Source organism: Aptenodytes forsteri, unplaced genomic scaffold (assembly GCF_000699145.1).
Source record: "Aptenodytes forsteri isolate BGI_AS27 unplaced genomic scaffold, ASM69914v1 Scaffold66, whole genome shotgun sequence".
Lineage (NCBI taxonomy): Eukaryota > Metazoa > Chordata > Aves > Sphenisciformes > Spheniscidae > Aptenodytes > Aptenodytes forsteri.
The window spans coordinates 286,649-308,443 of NW_008795131.1; the positions used below are offsets into that span (position 1 = coordinate 286,649).

A 21,795-nucleotide genomic window follows, 5' to 3' on the forward strand; every position below is an offset into this window, starting at 1 on the left:
AAGTACAAACTGTAGTTCGCACTGATTCAGTTTAATTCAGTGTAAAACTAACAGAAACTCTTCCAATGAAAACTGTAACTCACAGCAGCTTTGCCTGGTAACATTAAGAACTCAAAACAGGCGATAACAGGTGAAATTCCCCTTTGTATACATGTATTGTAGTCAGACACGTCCAAAGCAAAAACACTGCAGTTACACAGCCCCTCAACTTGGTTATCTGTCTCTGCTGTTTCTCTACTTAACACATTACTGCTCGGTGAATCAGTCATTCAGAGTTTTTTGGTTTTTTGTTTTAACATACTCAGCTTACGACTGTGCAAATAAGATTCCCAAATCCATTCCTCAGATCAAATAAAGGTAATTACAGAGCTTACTGTGGGCGATTCCCAGTGGGAGGGTGGGAGTGGCCACGGGTGGGGCTGCAAGGTGAATACTGTACATGCACAACAGAGAAAATGGGAATGTACCACACCCATCATAAAACATGCTGCCACAGCCAGCAACAGAAACCATTAGGGTGGATCATCATACACACCTTCTCATAAAGACAGAAAGATGGCATGAGATCCCAAGATGAACTCTCAAGTCACAGGGAGATGAGCATGACTCACTGAGAGAGAAAAGGAACGTAAAACAAATTACGAGACTACTGAAGGATCTATGCCATGTGTCCCCCACATTCCCCCTACATGATGTTCCCCGAAGAGGATTAATAGGGTACACCGCATTGCACACAGCCCTTAAGCTATCAATAGGTAATTAATGAGAACATCTTACTCTTAATCACGTTTATTACACTAGCACATAAGAAGCAAGGAACAGGGCCACAACATGTTATGTGTTGGGTACAGAGTAGCTGACAATTCCTGACCCATGTTACTTATTATATCATTCGGTGGTTCTCACATGTTTTGAAATGTTAACCAATCTCATCTCTTAGCATTTGCCTTTAAAACCAACTGACATTTGCCTTTCAATTAAAATTCAATAGTGAAATTTAAAAAAGAGATCTTACAGAAAATACTGTGGATAGCCTGTAGACCACTTTGGAAGACAGGAACTAGAACAGCCATAGTAGAAGGGAAAGGGATACATTGGAATATATCAAAAGAACTAATAATGTGATAGAAGAAAGTAAGGTGACATGGACTTTCACTGCAGGGAGAGGAAAGGAAAGAGGATGGATAAAGGAATACTTAGAAAGAGACAACCTACATAATGACAGGAGAAAGGGACACTGAAGGGAACAAAAGATTACGTGAAACAGGGCTATAAAAAAGGTAAGAGTGAAGCACAGACTGTGAGGGATACCTGGAGAAGAGCAAAGTGGTAATACCCTAGTATATTCTCTTAGTCTTCAGCAATCTGCAATTCATGAATTTTTAAGCCAAAAAAGGTACCTCTTTATTCAATCTAATGGCTATAACTGCTTTATCTTTGCTTCTTCCTATGGTTTTTGTATAAGTCACACGATTGTACTGACAGCTCTGCTATACTTGTTGCATCTATACATTGCCACTCCCCAGACCCGCTGCAGAGTAAAACTTTGCTCTGAATTCAGCGCAAAGAATTCAGTTACATGCTTGCTGTGATCAGCCCGTGAACACGCTACACCGTTATCTCCTGTGCTGGTTTGACCTGCCAACCAAATTGGTTATTCATGAAAGAATCACAGTTTCTGTGTCATATTAACTACTTCAACTCTTGGAACTGTGTCTGACTTCATGCTTAGATGTCTAGTATAAAGCAATGAAATTTCATACTCCTCATTCAGGCAACAGCACAATCATTCATCCAGAAAACAGGACAGAGTATGCAAAGGATAGGGTTTTGAAAATACCATCAGAGTTGCAAAGCTGGTAGGGAGAGCTAACATCTTTTTTTATTAGGTTAACCAGCGTAGTTGGAACAATCTATTAGTGTTTATTATGATGAGGAAAAAGGTGTGGGGAAACCCAAGTCCAAACGACAAGCTCATTCACCTTCTTAGCTAAATTTTTCCATGCTTGGTTTCTGTTCAATGCCGAGTTCCCTTTCTGCTGAGCTAATTATATTGGTCCAATACCTGTGAGGAACTTTTCTCTATCGAGGGCTTCCCAAATGATGGGTCTGCCCAGTCTACAAGAAATATGGAAGTTCTTACAGTATTATCTCAGCCATACTGCATGAATTTCTGCCGTGTTTTCTATTTCTGCATAAACTAATACTTTAGCATTAGAGATAAAATACATACCCAAAATGAACAGGATACGCCATGCAGCTGAGGAGAAACCCTATGATCGGCTTTTCTCAATTTTGAGTGAATTGCTGTGTACTTGGAGAATGTCTGCTGTGTAAACACCATGGCGTGCCTACATCTTGAACACTACGTGTAGTTTTGGTCCTCCCCATCCCAGAAAGGTGTTAGCAGAACTAGAAGCTGTTCAAGGAAGGGCTGCAGGTATAAGCAAAGGTCTGGAATGGATTCCGAATGAGAAATGACTAAGTAAGTTTCAGCCCGGAAAAGAGGCAATGGTGGCGAGGAAAACAGAACAAAACTGTAATAAATCAGAAACAGAGAGTCCTCTGCAGGGACAGACATGTCCTTCCTTCCTCACAGTTGGTGTCAGAAGTAATAGAAGCAGGATAAAATATAAACAAAAAAGAAAAGCTAAAATGTCAATCTAAGGACGGAAACCTGGACTAAAGACCACAGTGACAGTAACATTGCCTGTATATTTTACTATGTTCAGCCACGCAAAGAAATGTCCTGGATCTGCCTCCTAAAATGTTTTTTTTCCATACAATAGCTTTAGGACAAATGCCTTTCCTTTTTTTGGAAAGAGTTTGTTTATACAGACAGTTGTAGTATTTTATAAAGGTGTTCCTACAGCAGATTAAACACCTGCTGCAAACACTCCACTTTTCTCTCCACCTACCAGGAAGCACCTGGATGTTTTAGAGCTCCTAACCACTCCTGCTCGAGAGCATATCTGGACATACAGGTAGCCCTTAATGAAAAGAAATAAACCCTAATAATTCAGGAATGATCTCATTTAAAAATGGCATCCTTCTCCTACATGAATTCAGTACCTTGATATAAGTGACCCGAAATACTGGTAGACTTCTTAATGGTCTACGGTACTGCAGACCACTACACTGTCTATCACTCTTAAATTTCTCAGAGAATTGCTAGATCCAGGCTGCTTCTTCATCATTTTTCCATTCGTCATTACATCTTCTGCTATTTCATAATGCCACCGTGTTTCTAGCACCCAACTCCCTTCAGTAATATTCGTCTTAACGCACAATCTTAATTTACTACTACATGAGGATGTCATCGATTGATTTACTTTCTCTCAAATCTCTAATGAAAATAATAAATGACATTAGAGTTAATCCTAAGCTTCTTCATCATTTTTCCGTTCGTCATTACATCTTTTGCTATTTCATAATGCCACCGTGTTTCTAGCACCCAACTCCCTTCAGTAATATTCGTCTTAACGCACAATCTTAATTTACTACTACATGAGGATGTCATCGATTGATTTACTTTCTCTCAAATCTCTAATGAAAATAATAAATGACATTAGAGTTAATCCTAAACCCTGAGGTATGCCACTAGAAAACTTGCTGTTTAGATTTATCAAATTAAGTTAATCACTATTCTATTCAGGTGTCAGTTGGCATAACAAGTCTCAAACCCAAATTCATATGGAATTATTCCACAACCAGATCTACTTGAGTAGAATCTACACTTCTATGGAGTTCTGAAAACGAACTACCTACATGTAAACTCATCCAGTGTTGTAACATTCAGGTTATTTATATCACTCTCAGAATAACTATTCCATAGCAATTGATTCACGTGGAGAGATGGAACATCAGGCAAGCTGTAATGCAGCTGTAGCCAAACCCCCTTTCCTCCTCGATAGTTACTATTAAGAGGGTAGCAAACACATCCCATGTAGTATGATGCAGAAAGGGTCTCATGGTTGTAAAATTTCTTCACCCATACTTGAGATCACTGCTCCAGCCCTGATGAATTAAGCTTATTTTCCACATGCTCCCACTAAATATGCAAAAGTTACCTCAAGAGATAGCTAAATGTGGGCAGTAACCACTAGCTAATCATGAGAGAATTGAGCTCAGAACCCTTGAATAAGAAAGCAAAAATAGCACAGTTAAATTAAACAAAGACTCACAAACAGATCTAAATTCAGACGAGAAGAAAAGACAATCCTCTGTAAGGATTTCCTTGTAAGGAAAATACAAGCTCCGTAAAAGCTATTCGGGTATCCTATAATCAAGGTCCAACACGTACTATAAAGAAGCAAGAAAGCAGTAAGAAACTGATGTGGCTAAACCACAGTTTAGTGCTGTGCTGTATAGATTGAAATCCTGCTCCTGAAAATGTCTTCTAAAAATAGGGCAAGCCTTAGTGACAAGAATGCTAGAGATCAACAAAGCAATCATAGCTATCACCAGCATGATCCCAGCACAACCTTCGGTGTCAATCTGTCAGGAATATGCTTAGAAAGAAGGTCTTGCATTCATCGTAAGCCACACAACTTTCTGATTCTCATTAATAAATTCCTTTTCTTCTGAAAGTTTCCCATATAAACAATTACACGTAGAAATATTCCTGTATACATGGCAAGTTTTAGTCACAAAATTTTGGTCATTTCTACAATATTTGGAACATGACATTATTGGGGGGCAGATTTTTAACTATAAACTGAAAAGTGGAATTCTAAAACCTCGTGGCTTCTCTGACTCCTTTCTCATAAAAGACTCAGGAAAAAAATCCCAAATATTTACTTCTTTCTTGCACTGGAAAACATCAGTGTGATTTGGAGAGGAAAAAGATGATTTAGTGTTTTGGGGAGGGGGCAGAGAAGAGAGTAGATCACACAAGCCAGTGTCAAGCAAGGATCAGTGAGCTGCCTAAGGCATGCATGCAGAATGAATTACGAATTGGGGAACATCCAAACACACCTTCCTCTCATGAAAACTGATCTCAGCCCCAAGGGATGGAGAGGGCATTTACAGTAACATACAGCGTTTAGAGCAGTTCGGATTGCTTAGACGGCCCAGTGCCGAGCTCTGGTGAAGTGTATCACCGGCAAAATGCCCTCCAATATCCAGAAAAGACACAAAACCAAGAATTGTTTAAACTATGGATTGCTGCCACAGGACTCCAGTCATGCAGAGCTAATAGATCAGCTGCTGCTACCTTGCTTATTCAAACGCTCAGCTGAGGTTACAGTTTCTCACTATTTTCTTTTTTTAAAGATAGTTATCTTATCATAGGAGCCTAGGATTGTCACGCAACATTTACAAAAGTAAAAATGACATGGGCTGGGGAGGAATGGTTCCAGCTACATCTGGGATAATCAGATACCTTTTTCCAAATCAAAGCATCATTGTTTTCTTTAACAAGTCCTACATCTAGGCAACCCACAATTTCCTTAAGCTCCCTGTCTCCCAGGAACAGTTTATTGTAAATGATTTATTGTAATCCTGATTAGCTACCTCTCCACTGACGGTAATTTCTTCCCTCTTAAAGAAGATTTGTCAGTAAGCGGTCTGATTTCTCTTTGCTAAAATCTATATTAACAATGCAAAGTGTTTTCTTTTTTTCTTATACATTATTTCTACAGAATAAAGTTATTCTAAGGCACATTTTAAAAACAAAAACCAAAATTTAAAGAACAATAACGGCAAAGATTTTTTAGTGTGTTAATGTGGCAGTTTATACTTATCTGTATTTGTAGCTTGCTGTGATACAGATCACTGAAAGTAAAGTCGCAAATGGCTTTTGGAGTGAGAATTTTGGACTCCAAGAAAAAACGAGAAAGTCAGAAGTACATGGCCAGAGGTTTTTCTCTCACAGCAAGACATATGCACAGCATGTCATTTCTAGGATAAGGATAACTTGGAGAGGCAGTTTTACTGAGCTGCTTAAGAACGGTGCTGTTCTTAATGTGAAAACTGAACACAGCACTGTGATCGTAGGCTTGGGATTTTTCCCCATGTGGGAGATCTGAAATGGATTCTCGACGAAGGCATTAAATCACTGCCATTGAATGCACTTCCCCATGTGGGAGATCCCTCTGAAATGGATTCTCGATGAAGGCATTAAATCACTGCCATTGAATGCAGATTATCAGCTCGATATTGTTTTAGTACAAGGCTGCTTCTCGTTTAATATTCAGTAAAACACTTTCACTATGCAGGGAAGAATTTTTACAGTATTAAAATGGCAGTAAGACTCCTCCTTTCCTATCAGGCTCCATGAGACAGCAAAATGAAATTCATAAACAGAACCTGGCAAAAGTCTTGGAGGGGAGGGACAATAACCATTTGGTTTTCCTGGACCTTTTGTATTGACTGTCCAAATAACCATGATATATTCACTTTGTTTTCAGAAAGGAAGTCTGATTGCCATCAGAAAGCAGAGCCAGACCTTTCTGACCTGTTGAATTAACCCTTTAGATAATGCTTCTTTTTATCTGGTTCGGTCACAGATCCTAATGGTAAACATAATGAGAACAGAAAAGCTTCAGGCATTATTATACTCTACAATCAGAGCTTTGACTTGCCTGTTTTCTTATTTCCATTAATCCGATTTTCAAGCTCCTCCTATTTGTGACCATTTGTCAAATGTCTCTTGCAATGCAAAAGTCATTAGGCAAGAATCGAAACTGTACAAAAGCTTTTAATAAAATTCTAATGCTTAATACCACAAATTAGGCAGCGGGGTTGAAAAATTGCGGTATAAAAGAGAGGTCAGACATAGTGTTGTATAACCTGAAGATAAATGGGAAAACAGCACTAAAGGGCAGACAGTGTGGAACACTTACAAATATACACGCACATATATTTCCTAGTTGTCAGTTTTCCCACCTGCTTCTTTCAAGATGAGCGTCAGTTAGAAGTATACCTCCTCATCAGCCTCCAGTTAAGCTACTGGGAGAAGAGTCTGCACCTAAGACATTTCTGAACTTTATCTAACATCATTTTTTCCTGATATACTACTATAGGCCTCATACTTGATTTCCAAGCCCCATTGTGCTTTATCCCCTTGGGCAGGGGAGTCTTACTCATCATAAATATAGATTTCTCTTTGAACTGTAAGGGCAAAAAGGTTTTCCACATTTTTAAGTGATATATCTTTGTTAACCAAACCTAATAAACCCCTTAGTTATTTACCTAACAGCCATTTAAACACGTGGCAAAGACTTTGCAAATTAACTCTTGAAGTACAGTGGCTTTTTTCCCCCAACTTGTACATCTGAAATCTAAACTATGAACACAAGACATCTTTACATAGGTACACACTTGGTGCAGTGTTATGCGCGTGACATAAGAAGAGGATGTGAGTTCTTCTTTTGTAGTTTTACTGCATGGTTACAGTGAACTAGGACTGAGAAAAAACTATGGTAGAAAATAAATTACTAGAAGATTAAATTTATTCCTCTTAATCCGAAGAACACCATCAGATATGTCTCATATATCCAAAGATCAAAGATTGAGAACTTGAGAGGAGATACAACTAGCAAAAATAGGTATGGAATGATGAAGTTATTTACATATCTCAGATACATTTAATCATGCAAAACAAAACAAAAAGGCTGAAGGGATTGGTACTAATAAAAAAGTAAAAGCGAAAATATAAGTCCGTAGTAACCATCAGTCTAAGTAATGACAGCAAAAAGACCCTTTTATTTTATATAGCCCCACTGAAAACCATGGGGGTGCATTTATATAACAATCTTCCAATAAAGCGATATCGCTTCATTTGCATAACCCCAAAGCGATACATTTTCATTATCTTATGAACCTATAGAAAACAAAGTAATGACTTATTTTTATAAAAATTGTGTGGTAAATCCATATAAACTCCATATCGCATCTTCATTGTAATTGCACCTACAGAACACTTCTTTGAGAGCTAAAAAAAAAAAATTCAACTGTATTAGGAATTCTGCAGGTTGAGTTATTGTCCAGCTGCACATCTAACACTGTCTAGTCATCTGCACGTAACAGAATGGTTTCTTTTACAGTTTAAGTTTTAGAAAATATTTATTGTAATTTGATTTTGTCGTAACAGGATTTCTATCTGACGTGGATTTGGTAATGGTTTCACTACTCCAAGATCAATCTAATATTAAATTTTCTTCTTCGGACACTCTGGAAAGGGACCGACAAGACCTCATGAAGACACAGGGGGATTCAGTATCCCCAGTTCAGCAAACTGTGAGTAAGATGGCCCAGTTCTGTTTCTCTTTCTTCAGAGGCACGAGTTCAGATACAATATTCAGCAATTGCTGTACTAAATCTCAGCATACTTAACTAGTAACAAAGTCAACATTGAAAGTTTTATTCTTGAAGAGTAGAAACCTGAGTTACTCTTCTGAGCTAATCTTAAGCTCCACGCTAAATTTCCTGTTCGATTGCTCAAAAATTGTACTACTTTAAAAACAAAACAGGCAATCCATCTAGTTACTAACCCAGTAAAAATGCTACAGTTAAAGTAATTCTCATCCTGTTTCTAAAATAAATAAATAAAAAAGCAGACAGACAGAGAGACATCAGAACCTTTTTGTCTACTCCCTGCCAGTAGAGAATACCTTCAAGCACTTCAGAATTCCTTGGGACTTTTTTGGAATAAAATTATCTCCCTCCTGTTGCCTATATATTCATCATGTTTACCTTTCATAACAAAAGTACAACTGAGAACAGTGTTTTTCATCAAACAACAGCAAAATAACCATTGTCATACTTTTATTATCAAAATTTCAGGTGGAGAACTGACAGCACTGCCACTCATACAGCTTTATATAACTAAATATAGGGGTTTTTAAAAATTCTTATTTAACAAAAGATACCATAAACACATGTATTAGGACTATAGAGGAGAGCAAGGAAGTAAGAATTACGAAGTTACAAACTGAGCAGGTGTGCGTTCATGTGAGAAGCCAAAAGCGTCATGAGGTCAGACTTGCTTTCTGCAGGAATCCATGACAGAACAAAACATTAAGCGCTTTGACACACAGACCCATGTGCAAATGAATGGAAAAGCCGTGCCATGTTCCACTCTGCAGAAAGCACTGGCTTTTACACCAACTTCCCTTTGGGACTTCTTGAAATCTGGTTCTTCCATGAAGGCCTATATTCCTTTACCTGTTCTCCTAAAATAATGTAAGACCAACTTGGATTTAGAGGGGGAAAGAGGAAAGGTACCACTTGATAATCTGGTCTGACTTTTTGTGTAACACAGAACATTGTATTTTCCCCTTCACTGAACACAATAACCTGCTCTTGACTTAAGCGTGTCTTCTCAAAAGGCATCCAAGTTGTTACACACCCTTGATGTCAGGGAAAATATGCATAATTTCTGAGCTGAATGTGTTCAGCTTCAGGATCCAGACACTAGTTCTTGTTAAGCCTTTCTCTTCTAGATTAAAGAGCACTTTAGTAGCTGTTATTTTCTTTTTGCTAAAGTGCAAAAGGGAAGGGAGGAGATGAGACAGGAAGAAGGTTAAAATGTCTGCCTAGAGCCTACCTGTCTCACAGAATGAGTGGGGCTATGTTAATGAAAGGAAGTGATGTAACTAGCAACATATCTGGCCGCTTGTAACGCCATCAGAGAATGCGATCAAGCTTATTTGACTAAACTTGCATATGACAAGACTTGCACTGATCATATTCCTGTCACTTAATCTTTCATCACTTGATCATACATCATCTTTTCCCTGAAATTGTCAGACCAACTAGTCAATAGTTACCTAAGATGTCCTGTTTCTCCAAGATGATTGCACAAATTAAGATTACCTCAGTCTTCTCAATGCTTTTATTAATTTACTTTTGAACAGTTTTGGATACCAAGTAACCAGAAACTTTAACTTTAGATCTTTTAGGGCTTCCCTGCATGAAGGTGGCTAGGACTAGTAATTTTATACTTCTCATCAATAATATATTTTTAATGTACTTTTTTGTAAATAATAAAAATAATAAAATATTTGCTCATACTAATCCTAAATAAATGCCAACAATTCATTGCAGGATAATCCCAGTTATAATTGCCAACCATATGAGTCAGACAGCAGGACAGAAAGGAAGAGTTCGGAGTCTTCTCACAGCCCCAGCCCTGCTTCTCCAGCCCAGGATCAAATTCATGGGAGATACCCTACAAGCCAAGGAATTCACTGTGGCAAGAACAAATTTAAAGCGTCTTTCAGTACTGAAAAATTCAGACGGTACAGTTACGAGGAAAGTACTATAGGAAATTATGACCGGTTTCTCAAGAGCACCAGAAACCCCTTTCATCCTTACAAGAGGCAGATCAGCGAAGATGTCTTCCAGGAAGCACATCAAGCCCTCCCACCGGAAGGTTCACCCTTCAAAAATGCTAGAAGCATTGATGGTTTTGAGGGTTTACCAGGATCTACAGGTCCTGACGAGTCAGAGTCATTTCCTACACACATTCCGAACATCTCCACAGAACAACCGTGGTGTAACAGCCTCCAATACAGCAACACAGGTCAAGATCACAGTTCACAAGTCATGGTCAGTATTTTTTCTTTCCTTTTTTTTTTTTTTTTTTCTGTTTTCAATGGCAAAAATATACTTTTGGAATTATTTTCTTATCTCTTCATGTGACTACATGGACATTTAGTCTCTTGTCAAGCTGCAGGCTAGAGCTCAGGATAGACATCCATATTTATTTGTCGAAGTTCTCTATTTTATGGCCTTTCCCTACTGAAAAACAGTCCTCAAAGGTGCACGAGGACAAATGATTTTCCACTAGACACAATACACGAATCCTAAATATCCAAATTCTTCCTGAGAACAGGTTTTATATCAGTAGTTGTCATCAACTAGTATTTTCAAGGGACAAAAGTTCACAAAACGGTATTTTTCAAGCATGAGGACATGTGTATCAGATTTGTTACAACACCTCGGCTGACCTGCATTTTTCTGGACACAAACAGAAGAGAAACTCTAAGACATCAGTACTACTTAAAATTAAACATAAGATCTGTTTATGGTATGTGCAGTGTAAAGGTACCTGGGCTAATTCACATACTGGATAGAGGCAACTGCCTATTTAGGGCAGCACAGAGATCCCTGAAAAACAAGGTAAATTATCCCTGAAAAACAAGGTAAATTACCCTCCAGTATCTCCACAATGTACCTCTGCTGTGATCCAAAATGTAAAGCATATCTTCATAATCTAGTGCAGACAAAAACAATGTCTGCATCTCCCAGGACAGGGCCTTAACCACTGGTTCTAAATTGCTGTGAGGCAAAGAATTCAAGGGTTACCAAAAGAAAGAAGGGTTAAAAAAAAAAAAATCTTAATTGGATTAAGACAATTTACCAGGGAATGGAGGGATGTTGTCAGGGTACATACCTGGGGATTGAAGCCATTCAGGTTAAGGAGGAAATTGATCTAAATCTCTTATTTCCTGGATAAACACTCATCTAGGTCAGATGAGTTTAATGCAAAAGCTGTAAGCAGTTGATGAAAAAAATTCCCATTTTCTTCCCAAATCCCCAGGCTGCAAGATGTAGAGAATGTAAAGCTAGCACTGCAGAGGCCCTTTACCAAGTACGTGTGACTACTCAGGAGAAGACGGGCTACTTGTTAATGTCTCCACTGGTTCAGTCAGCATGCAACTTCAAAGCTCTTAAATAGCTTACACGCTGCTGGCAAGTTGACATTTCTGAAAAACTTCATCTTATGGTCACCAAAATAGCATGGACATTTATTAATACTGGATGTGGCATTTGCTTGGTGCCAGGATATCAAATCAAGTCTAATATGTACCCCTACACTAATCTATACCATAAAAGATGGTCATTATGGCCTTGCTTTAAAACAGAAGGATAAGTGCTACTAGTTCCTTGAAATAATAAGATGTCTATGGCATCAGCTCTCAGAAGATAATTCCTGGCCATGGATGTCAAGTGGGGGAAGGAACCTGAAGTCAATCACTAGGCCTGTGGATAAGGACACTGTTGAAGGCACATCATTCCCTGCACTGTTTATCACCAGCTAGCTCTATCTAGCTCTCTGCTTAGCCTGCAGTTGGTTTGAGTTGCTCTTCTAAAGCAGCCAGTGTTACCACACACACTGTATGGGCGCACTCAGCATTCTGCCTAAAAGACAGCGACATTTAACATCCAGGAGCCTGAGCCCTGAACAGAATCAAGCCCTGTGTGGAATCCCGGACAGGCAGCTGGGCAGACCTGTGGGATATTAAGACTTGATCAACTTCTCTATGTTTATTTCCACATTTGCAGAAATAAATCACAATCTTACTATATTTCCTATATCTTGATCCAATTCAGAAGTCAGCCTATTTTGATTCTTCTCTGCCACCTCTTTCCTGTGCATTATAGACCTCACCCTCTACCTAATGACAAAACTCCAGCATCAGCTTGAGGTACTGACAGTCTGCAAGATAAAATCAGAGTATGAAAAAGAGAGACAGAGACACATGTGCACACTCAGGAATGAAAGCTGGAGTATGCAGTTTGGGTATGTAGGGAAAAAAGATAAACAGAAACTGACATTTTATGAATTGCTCTTTGTATGGAACTTGGATTGGGATTTCCTTTTTCAAGCAGTAATTATATAAATGCAGGAAACAATGTTTCTTCTTGTACCACTAGAATATAAAACAAATTCTATATAACACTTATTGTGACAGAATCAAGTCCAAAAAAGTAGTAAGTATAATGAAAGACAAATCAGAACAGTAACTAACAGAATTATTCTATTTTAAATTGAGGTGTTTTCTCCAATAACTCTTTCCTTAAATATTTTCTAGCAGGATTCAGATATGAAGCTTAGGACATCCCCACTGGAAGGGCAGCCTGGTTTGTATTGCTATCAGCCTCAAGTGCAGCAGATGTATTGCCCCTCACATCCTTTCCATCAGGTCAGTACAATGTGTAAACCAAAATCCCCTGTATTTCTAGCACTATAATGGTATAGTAGTTATGGTAATAATACAAAAAGAGACACAAAACAATACCTGCTAAATTTGTGTTTGCAGGGCCGCGTTTGTATACATACATTTTGTTTACGACAATGAGATCTCAAAAGAACCACATCTAAATGCATTTTTAAATGGTCATCCAGAAAAAAAGAAAAAAAACCCAACCAAACTTGTAAAAATGGAATCTTGGTACTGCTCATTTATATTTTCACCATTATGTGCAAGAAATTGGCTTTGAAACCAGATAAATTATGAACATAACTGTTGGCATTTCAAGATCCCAGGGAATTAACTGTGCTTTAACTTCCGAATAAAAAAATTAAATATATGTGACTGTATACTTAAAATTCAGATCAAACATAGAAAAACACTTTTAAAGCAAAATTTTAAAAGCAAGATGATGCTCGCTTTCCTTGTGCTTGAAGGCACACACATCTTTTGCAATCTTTTGACTGCTACATCATCCCCGGTGAAAGATTATTCAGCTGAAGCATAATTGACAATAATGCTGACGATGCATGAGAATGCACAATATTAAGGTTGTTCTTCCATAATGTAACTATATTATTAATACTAAAAATGCACAGGAGTAACTGACACCTTGTTTTTCTGCATGTGTTTAGATGTCATTTGAATACATGTCAGTTCATATTTTCAAAGCAGCATACAGACATTATCTTTGTAAAATCACACATACGTATCTTAATCGTACATGATCCTAGTACACATTTATAGAGCTTAGTAAGTATGGTCTACTGAGCTTTGAAAACTTGGCATGCAGGGAGGGTATGTATTACAGAAAGTAATTTTCATGACTCTGAAATGTCTTTAAATAATTTCCTTTAGATAGAAATGGTGGTGCCATTCAATGCACTGAAATTTTCCTCTTTTATGCTCAGTTATCTGCAACGTACAAAATTTTCAGTAAGACAGACGTTTGAGGAGATAAAAATATGCTTGAAACACCCTATTTAAAAACCAACCAACCAAACAAACCCCAAAACTTATTTAAGGTGAAATTAAGGCAGTGAGGATTTTTCAGATATATAGGCAGAAATCTACATGCAAAAGTAGCACAACTACGAAAACTCCCAACCATTAGAACTGAATTAAATTAAACTTACAGGAAATTCATATATATAAAATCTTTGAACATAAAAGCTCACACGAGTTATGACTCCTCAGATCCCAGTGACTGATGACTGATATTGGGGAATCAACTGTACCATCTCATTCAACTTGCTCAAGAAGTATAAAAAATGTGACTAACAGAGCAGTAATTTAAAACTGTGCAAAGAAAACAAAAATAGGTTACCATACGATATTTCATTGGGATTTTTAATTCGTATGGTGTTACTAGTCTGAGTCATTGAAACAGTAATCATACCATTCATCACCAGGATTTAGTCCCTAATGAGGAAAAAGAAAGGTTATTTTTGGCATGGTTTTCTTTAAGAGGAAATTTAAGTAACTTCTGAAAACAGATGCTAAATGACCATAAAGAACAAGAATAGACATATGTAGGAATTTTATGATCATTGATAAAATTAAATCATCTGTCACAGATTACTTTTTAGGAATTCCATTTGTTAGAGTTTTGTAAAACATAGTACTAAGGATGAATGAAAGTGTTCCATACCTCAGTAGTGGTTTTGCATATTTTTAAGTGTGTATTTCTCATACTTATAAACCCCCCACCTGTCTACTGAAACTTAAAGGAAGGTGTCTCATTATTACAGTGTATAACCCCTCAGATATAGAGAGGAATAAAATAAGGACTAACTGTATCAACCACTTGGAGAGCTTCAGGGCCTTCTACAGCCTTTCTGAACTTCTAGTGTCTGGGACAGTTAAAACGATCAACGGGATGGTGTGGCAAGGCAGCTCAATAAGCACCCCTCAAGTACCAAAACTTGCATGAAGTAAACTTCTAAAATCAGGTTCCTATTACTGTCATCTTTCTCTCACTGCTCCCTCAGCTGTGGCCGGCCCCTGTCCGCTAACTGGACTTTGTATTTAAATCAGCTTAGGAACTCAGGGGCACTGAGGTTCTTCTCCAACTAGGTGTTGCACAAGGACAGACCAATTCGCTTAGGGCGTCCAGCTACTACTGAAGTTCAAATAGTTCCATCATAAAGGACTTTTTGTATCCCCTGTCCTCAGCGGGTAGCCTTGTAAAGCTTGAGAAGTGTACAGATGCTAAATAGATGTGAGAAGGCATAGGCAACGGAAAGAAGCAGTTCTCCTACACTGATTCAGGAAATATGGCTAGAGAATAATCTCACTCCTGGCTTTTTCTTTTACCTATCACTCTGGCATTCTGCTAGCCAGAATTTACTCAACCTTTTTTTTTTTTGCTATAATGTGGCAAAAATGTAACTATCTTTTAAGTTCTTATCAGCACCATCATAATTAATTTACTTGTTTTTTCTTGTTAGCCTAAAACTCAATAGAAGTGATAAAAGGTACTAATAAAATAGAATAAAAAGAAAGGTAATATTACACTACCATCCTAACTTACAATGGATTGATTTTATTATTGTTATTTTAGAAGAAAAGGGTCCCAGATGAAGGATTAACTTGCCACAAAGGCTCTGCTGCAAATATAAACTAGTTCCCCACTGGGACTGCAGTACAGACGTGGATGTGCCACAGCACCATACATCTCACACACAGTATAAACGTCAGTTTTATGTGTTGCTTTAGCAGAAACCCCAGTTAGCTTGTTAATTCACTTCAATATTTTTTAATTTCTTTATTAATTCTGAAGCAGGCACCCTTCCCCTGTCACTGCTGATTTGATACCAGTACTATTACTATACATTGGCATTAACCACATTCAAAAAACCTACAAAGTTACAGCTGAAATACACCTTCCGGGAGCTGCTAGGCAAGACACAACAAGCACTAAGAGGAAAGTCTTTCATCCACCTGCAGGCTGGCGCTGTGACAGATCTCTTACTTGCAGCAGGTCTCTGTTAGACTTTTCAATATTTGTGCTTCTTTATGTTACTGTAGTAAAAGTATGGCACCATGTCTACTACTCAGAGGAGAAAAACAATAGGTATAAGCAGCCAAAGTCGTAAGAGGTAGAATTGCTGTCCGTGTGCCATAATCAGATACTAGGAAATGAAAGAACATGTGATACCAGACTGAGAAGTGGAATAACATCTTTTGCATGAAGCAGCTCCAGTATTAATACTTTACATTTCAAATTTGGATGGAGCAGAGCAATTTAAATCACTAGGAAGTTACACTCAAGAGAACGGGCCCTTTAGCCTGAAGTGAAGGGTGTTCAAACTACGCCTCACTTTTCATTACAGGGATGAGAGACATCAACTCCTCTGTTAATTTTGTCCAAATGATAAAATGGCCTCACCTTCCCCTTTGCTGGACACAACACAAATGACTCATAAAAAAACCTACTTCTTATTGACCTGAAAGAAATAGCAGACACTTACTGAAGTCACTTAACCACCCACCATAAAACACAGACACCTTTCATGCCAGTTGTGCAACTGTAAAACCAGCTCAAGCCTGTCATACCAGACCATTCCCCAGTCTCTGTTCCCTCAAAAAGGAGTAATGAAACCAATAAAACAGAAATAATCCTTAAAACACCCAGTTCTTGCCTTTGGTGATGACATCACAACCAGTCCCATCTTAGCATCCCTTCCTTTCAAAGAGCCACTGAAACCAATAAAATCAAAATCATTGTATGAATTGCCCGGTTTTCTACTCGGGTGAAAAATCTGCACGCAATGCAACAAAGCAGGCAGCACAGAAATGCACACGGAAATTAGTTCACAGCTGCTCTGGAGACTGCAGCTCTGCCCGGTATTTAGTTTAACAAGGCAGGACATGATTAATTTCGTACATCTCATTTCTTTCACCCTGCTTACTGTAGCAAACAAATTAGTGTATACAGTATGTTTTTCCACATTCCATTTCGGGCAGTTCAATGTTAGAAAGAAAAAAGCAAACAGGCAAAAACTCAAGCAACAACAATAAAATTACTGAGAAACTGAAATAAATTATTCAGAATCCAGAATAAATAAATAAACTATGAACATTTTGCAAGCACATGATAACCTCTCACAGGCATTTTAAGGGGACAAAGACCAAGAGCAACAGAAGCTATTGGTCTGAAAATAGGAATGACAGTAAGAAACTAAGGAGACGTATTAAACTAATTATCAAGGAAATTTTCCCAACAAGTCTCAAAAGCTACATTATAATCTTTCAGAGGAACCATAAAACCCTCATGACACAGGACTTCTAGAGCTAAGCAGTAAAACACTAGAACAGGGTTCAGCAACCTTTGAGTACTGGGGAAGGCATGCAGGTAGATTTTTTAATAGCATATGACATGACTCCTAATTTTGGCCATGCCCTAGCCCTGGCACCTGGAAAGATTCATCTGTAAGAGGCAGAAATTCCTCTCACACTGAGCTCTGAGTTCAGTGGGAGCCTTTGCCTCACGGAGAGGCCACTGATGGTATCTTACCTTAGCAGGGTAGTGTTTCTTTGTTCTTGAAAGTTGCTTGCCAGCAGGTTTAAACTGTAATTTGGAAAAGAAAAATATGTGACCAACTGCTGTGTTAAAAAATTGAGAGCAAATCTACAGAAATTCTGATGCAATTGAGGCTGTCTATATGTATTATCTCCCCTCTTTCACCTATTTTTTTACATTAGCGTATTTCTATCACGGTAATCGCATGATAGGCCAGCCATTTCTTTACTGGCGTATTTCTATCACGGTGATCGCATGATAGGCCAGCCATTTCTTTACTGTGTCTTGAGAGCTGGGCAGGCTTAGAGATCTCTTGAAGAGATAGCTTAGCATTTCAGTCTCAGGTAGCATTCTGCTGCTTGTCCCTAGGGGTGGGGTGAGGGTAGCATAAATGCTATATGATTTCTGGTGTCCTGGCTATTCTTTTTAGCTTTCTGATACAGAAAATGGGGAAAAAAAAAGAAGCTGCTTGAGGTCGTGGTTAACAGCACTTAAACTCCCGGCCTCTTGGAGAAGCCTGTTCCTTGTCATTGACAAGGAGGGAACCAACAGAGAGTAGCCTCACAGCTTCAGGACAAGTCAGGCGATATGAAAACCACCTATGAGACATGTCTCATCTGCCACTCTCCTGACCCCTGGAATGACATTACTAACTTCTTCTATAATAGTACATTCCCTTTAATATACATTCTGATGCCAACCACTAAAGCTTTTGTTGTTTGGTTTTTTTTACTGCCTTGCCTGATAACAGCAAATTGAACAGATGCTTTGGGATGCTATTCTCTTGGGAGTAGATTTTATACACTTTGAATTTTTGCCTTGTTGTATCCCGCTCCACCTAAAAACCAAAAAAGACAGCACACAAAACCAAACAAGGCTCAGTCAAAACTTCCCTGTTTCTTCCTGTATTTTTAGTGGCTTTACTTAATAGGCTTATTTTTCTTTGGTGCACATTGTTTGAAGTACTTTATTCCGTTTTTTTTTAAATTTATATAAATAAAATTACACCATTAATTTACTTGTCTGCATAGTCCAATATTCAGGGGAGGCTGAGCAGGCTAAGATACTTCAACTGCAAAAGAGATGGCTGAAGGGAAATATGCTTTAGGTCTATAAAACTATGAATTATCTGGAGACAATAGGGTACAGTTACTCCCATTTTTCACAAGAACTCAGTAGCATAGCAGGCAATAATAAAAGAAAGTACTTTTTTTACATACTTCAGTTTGGAACACACTGCAACAGGATCTGGTAACAGCCAACATACCAGTGAGTTCCTCCTCGTACATGCCCTGTTCCTTCTACTTCTTAAGCATTAACTAGTAATATTAATATTTTCCAATACCATACTAGAAAGACTTTAGGTCTATTAGCTATTAAATGTAGGCAGAGGACAATATCCTCAGAGCTAAATAGTTTAATACTGTTATTAAGAAAGAAATATTTTTGAGAGGTTATTGCTAAGCCAAGTAACATCTCTTTTATTGTATCATCAGTATCCCTCGGGAGGCAGCTATCCTGTGACTTATATTACTTCTTCACACTACCCTTACCAAAGAATTGCTCCTCAAAGCAGTCAAGAATCCCAGCAGCCTCTATTTCCCAAACCCATCTACTCCTACAGGTAATAAAATATTTTTTCAAGTCCTAATGTTACAGGAAATACACTGTTTACCCATGGCCTATTTCCAGCATAATTTGCAATAACATGCTTACTCTTATTTGTCTTGTTCCCAGTGTGCTCTGTTCTGTTTGTATGAATCACAAGATGTTCCAGACTCTGGGGCCAAGGCAGAGGGAAATGAAATGTTGTAAAGCATGTGAACAGTCTTGATCACCCCACAAAAGCAAGACGTTTCTCTAATACAAAATCTTAGGTGTTGCAAATTTCATCAGCACAAGACTAATCACACTTAGTTGTCTTTTCCAAGACCTGTATTAAAACTAATTTTTTCCTCCATTTACTAGGGCAAGGAAACGACTAGAAAACATATCACCACACAGGTTTAGCCCCCAAATAGCAGTCTAACAAAGTAGATCAGACAATTAAACTTTAATTATACCTTCAGTCACTGTCAGTTTGATATTCTCTTTGTGGCCTTTACCAGTTTAAGCATTCAAACACAGCCTTAAATAAATACACACTAGCAGGATTTGAAGGCTGTGGTCTTGATTCCACCTTCTGTTACTTTATTTTAAACCCAGGTTGGACCTTCTATATGGGCTTTGAGAATTACCTCTAGTGGTTAAGCAGTGTAAGGAGATTGCTTATAAACAACTGAGTGGAAACTTTAAGCATCATCGGTATTCGTGCTATGACAGTGAAAGCCAGAGTAATTACACGCACTGTGAAAAACAGTCCTTTTTTCTGCTTCTGAGGAGTCAAGCAAAACAGGCTAAAATACTTTTCTTTCTCTCCCTAAAGCATCCTGATCTTCATGGCACTCAAAAACAGCAAGACAGGGAGTTTGCCAGTCAGTGAGATTTACAATTTCATGACGGAACACTTTCCTTACTTTAAGGTGAGTTTCACCGGCAGGGGGGGAAATCTCTCTCTAAGCTTACCTGGCAGCAGAGGGAATAAGGGAGGGGATTCAATCTGTTGAAAGGGATAACTTCTTAGTAGATTAATATCAAATCAATTACACGCTATATACCTTCATGATCACAAACTACCCAGCATTTTAGGCCTAGGAAGAAATGTGAACACGATACGCGGTAATATTTACACAGAAAGATATTAAGAACTGTTCCAACTTTGAGTTTGTGCAGTTAACAGTGGCCGTTCCTCACTAACAACTCATAAAAAGGACAAATATTTTTAAAAACACATCCATTCCTACCTCTCAGATCTCAAATACAGGCCAAACTGGTCTTGTGGCTTCCTCGGCCATCAATAGCACCTCCAGACTCATGTGGAAGCAGAGGTTCAAGGTTATCTTGCTCTGTTCCGGAGCTGGGATATCCGTCTTAGGCAACTTCATCACTTGCATGCACTGTACAAAGAAAAGTATACTATGTGATAAATGGTACTAAGCTCATAATGACACAGTAATGTTGGTGAAGATAAGGGTGTATGGTTTGCAGCAGATACTACCAAAATTTAAATCCATGCTATAAGAGAATGGTTTCTCGCACTTGGAATGCAAGTGGAAAGAGATTAGTCAGCACATAATCCAAGAGCAGGATTACAGTTAAGATTTTAAAAAGAGCTATAATAGAATCGTCGGCTGCTGCTCAACACAGAGCTTTGTTATTGCTGATTCTTCAAAAACATCTCACTAAAAGTCCAGATCGGGTGACCTGCAACTGTTAGCGAGGCCCAAAAATGAAAATAAAGCAACATGAGTCTGTCCTGTTTCCTATTGCAAATAAACATGCAGCAATTAAACCAAAATTAAAGCAGCTACAGAAAGGCAATTCAAACATTTGTATTAAAAAAAGAACACTAAGAATAACTAAAAATAAATGTTCTGATACAATTTTGCAATGGGTTTGGACACTAACTGAGGATAAATTTTGAAAATTTGAACATGTCAGTAATTGGAGAAAAAGAATACACATTATCATGAAGGAAGAACTGTTAGGATCCATTATACTTCTGTATTCCCAGATTTCCTCCCAAAGGAATCATTAGTTACTCTATTATTTGTTACAAGCAAGAGAGGGGAGAAGAAATAAAGAAACCTGCCATCATAATTCAAGAAGTATCCCATCACATCATGACTGGCCATAATCCGCTGAAAGAAATCTGAAGCACTCTTAACTGTGTTAAGTCACAGGGACACAACTGATTTTTAGGCTAAACACACATGAAATTAAGTAATGTCAGTAACCTAAACAGGGAAAAGAAGAAGGGTAGAATGGCACGTGACAAGAACATAGTAGCTGCAAATTTTTTTTCATTTTCAAAACAAGAATAAATTTCAAGATTTGCATTTTGTCCCTAACAGAGTATTAACTCTATTTTCCATGCATTTACCACTAGTTGCAAGAAATATTAATAATCCAAAGGAAAATTTGCAGCCTATCAGTACTTCAAGGGGGGTTATAAAAAAGATGGCGGCAAACTTTTTAGCAGGGCCTGTTGCGACAGGACAAGGGGGAATGGCTTTAAACTAAAGGGGGGTAGATTTAGACTAGAGATAAGGAGGAAATTTTTTGCAATGAGGGTGGTGAAACACTGGAACAGGTTGCCCAGAGAGGCTGTAGACACCCCATCCCTGGAAACATTCAAGGTCAGGTTGGACGGGGCTCTAAGCAACCTGATCTAGTTGAAGACGTCCC

The 21,795-nt window shown here is 38.2% G+C and overlaps 1 protein-coding gene across 1 annotated transcript in view; it reads left to right on the forward strand.

Annotated features, from left to right (window-relative positions):
* The first annotated feature begins 8,121 nt into the window (after window positions 1-8,121).
* Window positions 8,122-21,795, forward strand: part of FOXN1 (forkhead box N1) — a 22,110-nt gene continuing 8,436 nt past the window's right edge. The window contains exons 1-5 of the mRNA XM_019471796.1: window positions 8,122-8,241; window positions 10,051-10,554; window positions 12,825-12,935; window positions 19,005-19,132; window positions 19,934-20,030. Of these exons, the coding sequence (XP_019327341.1) occupies window positions 8,122-8,241; window positions 10,051-10,554; window positions 12,825-12,935; window positions 19,005-19,132; window positions 19,934-20,030 (960 nt within the window). The remainder of the gene's footprint in view (window positions 8,242-10,050; window positions 10,555-12,824; window positions 12,936-19,004; window positions 19,133-19,933; window positions 20,031-21,795) is intronic.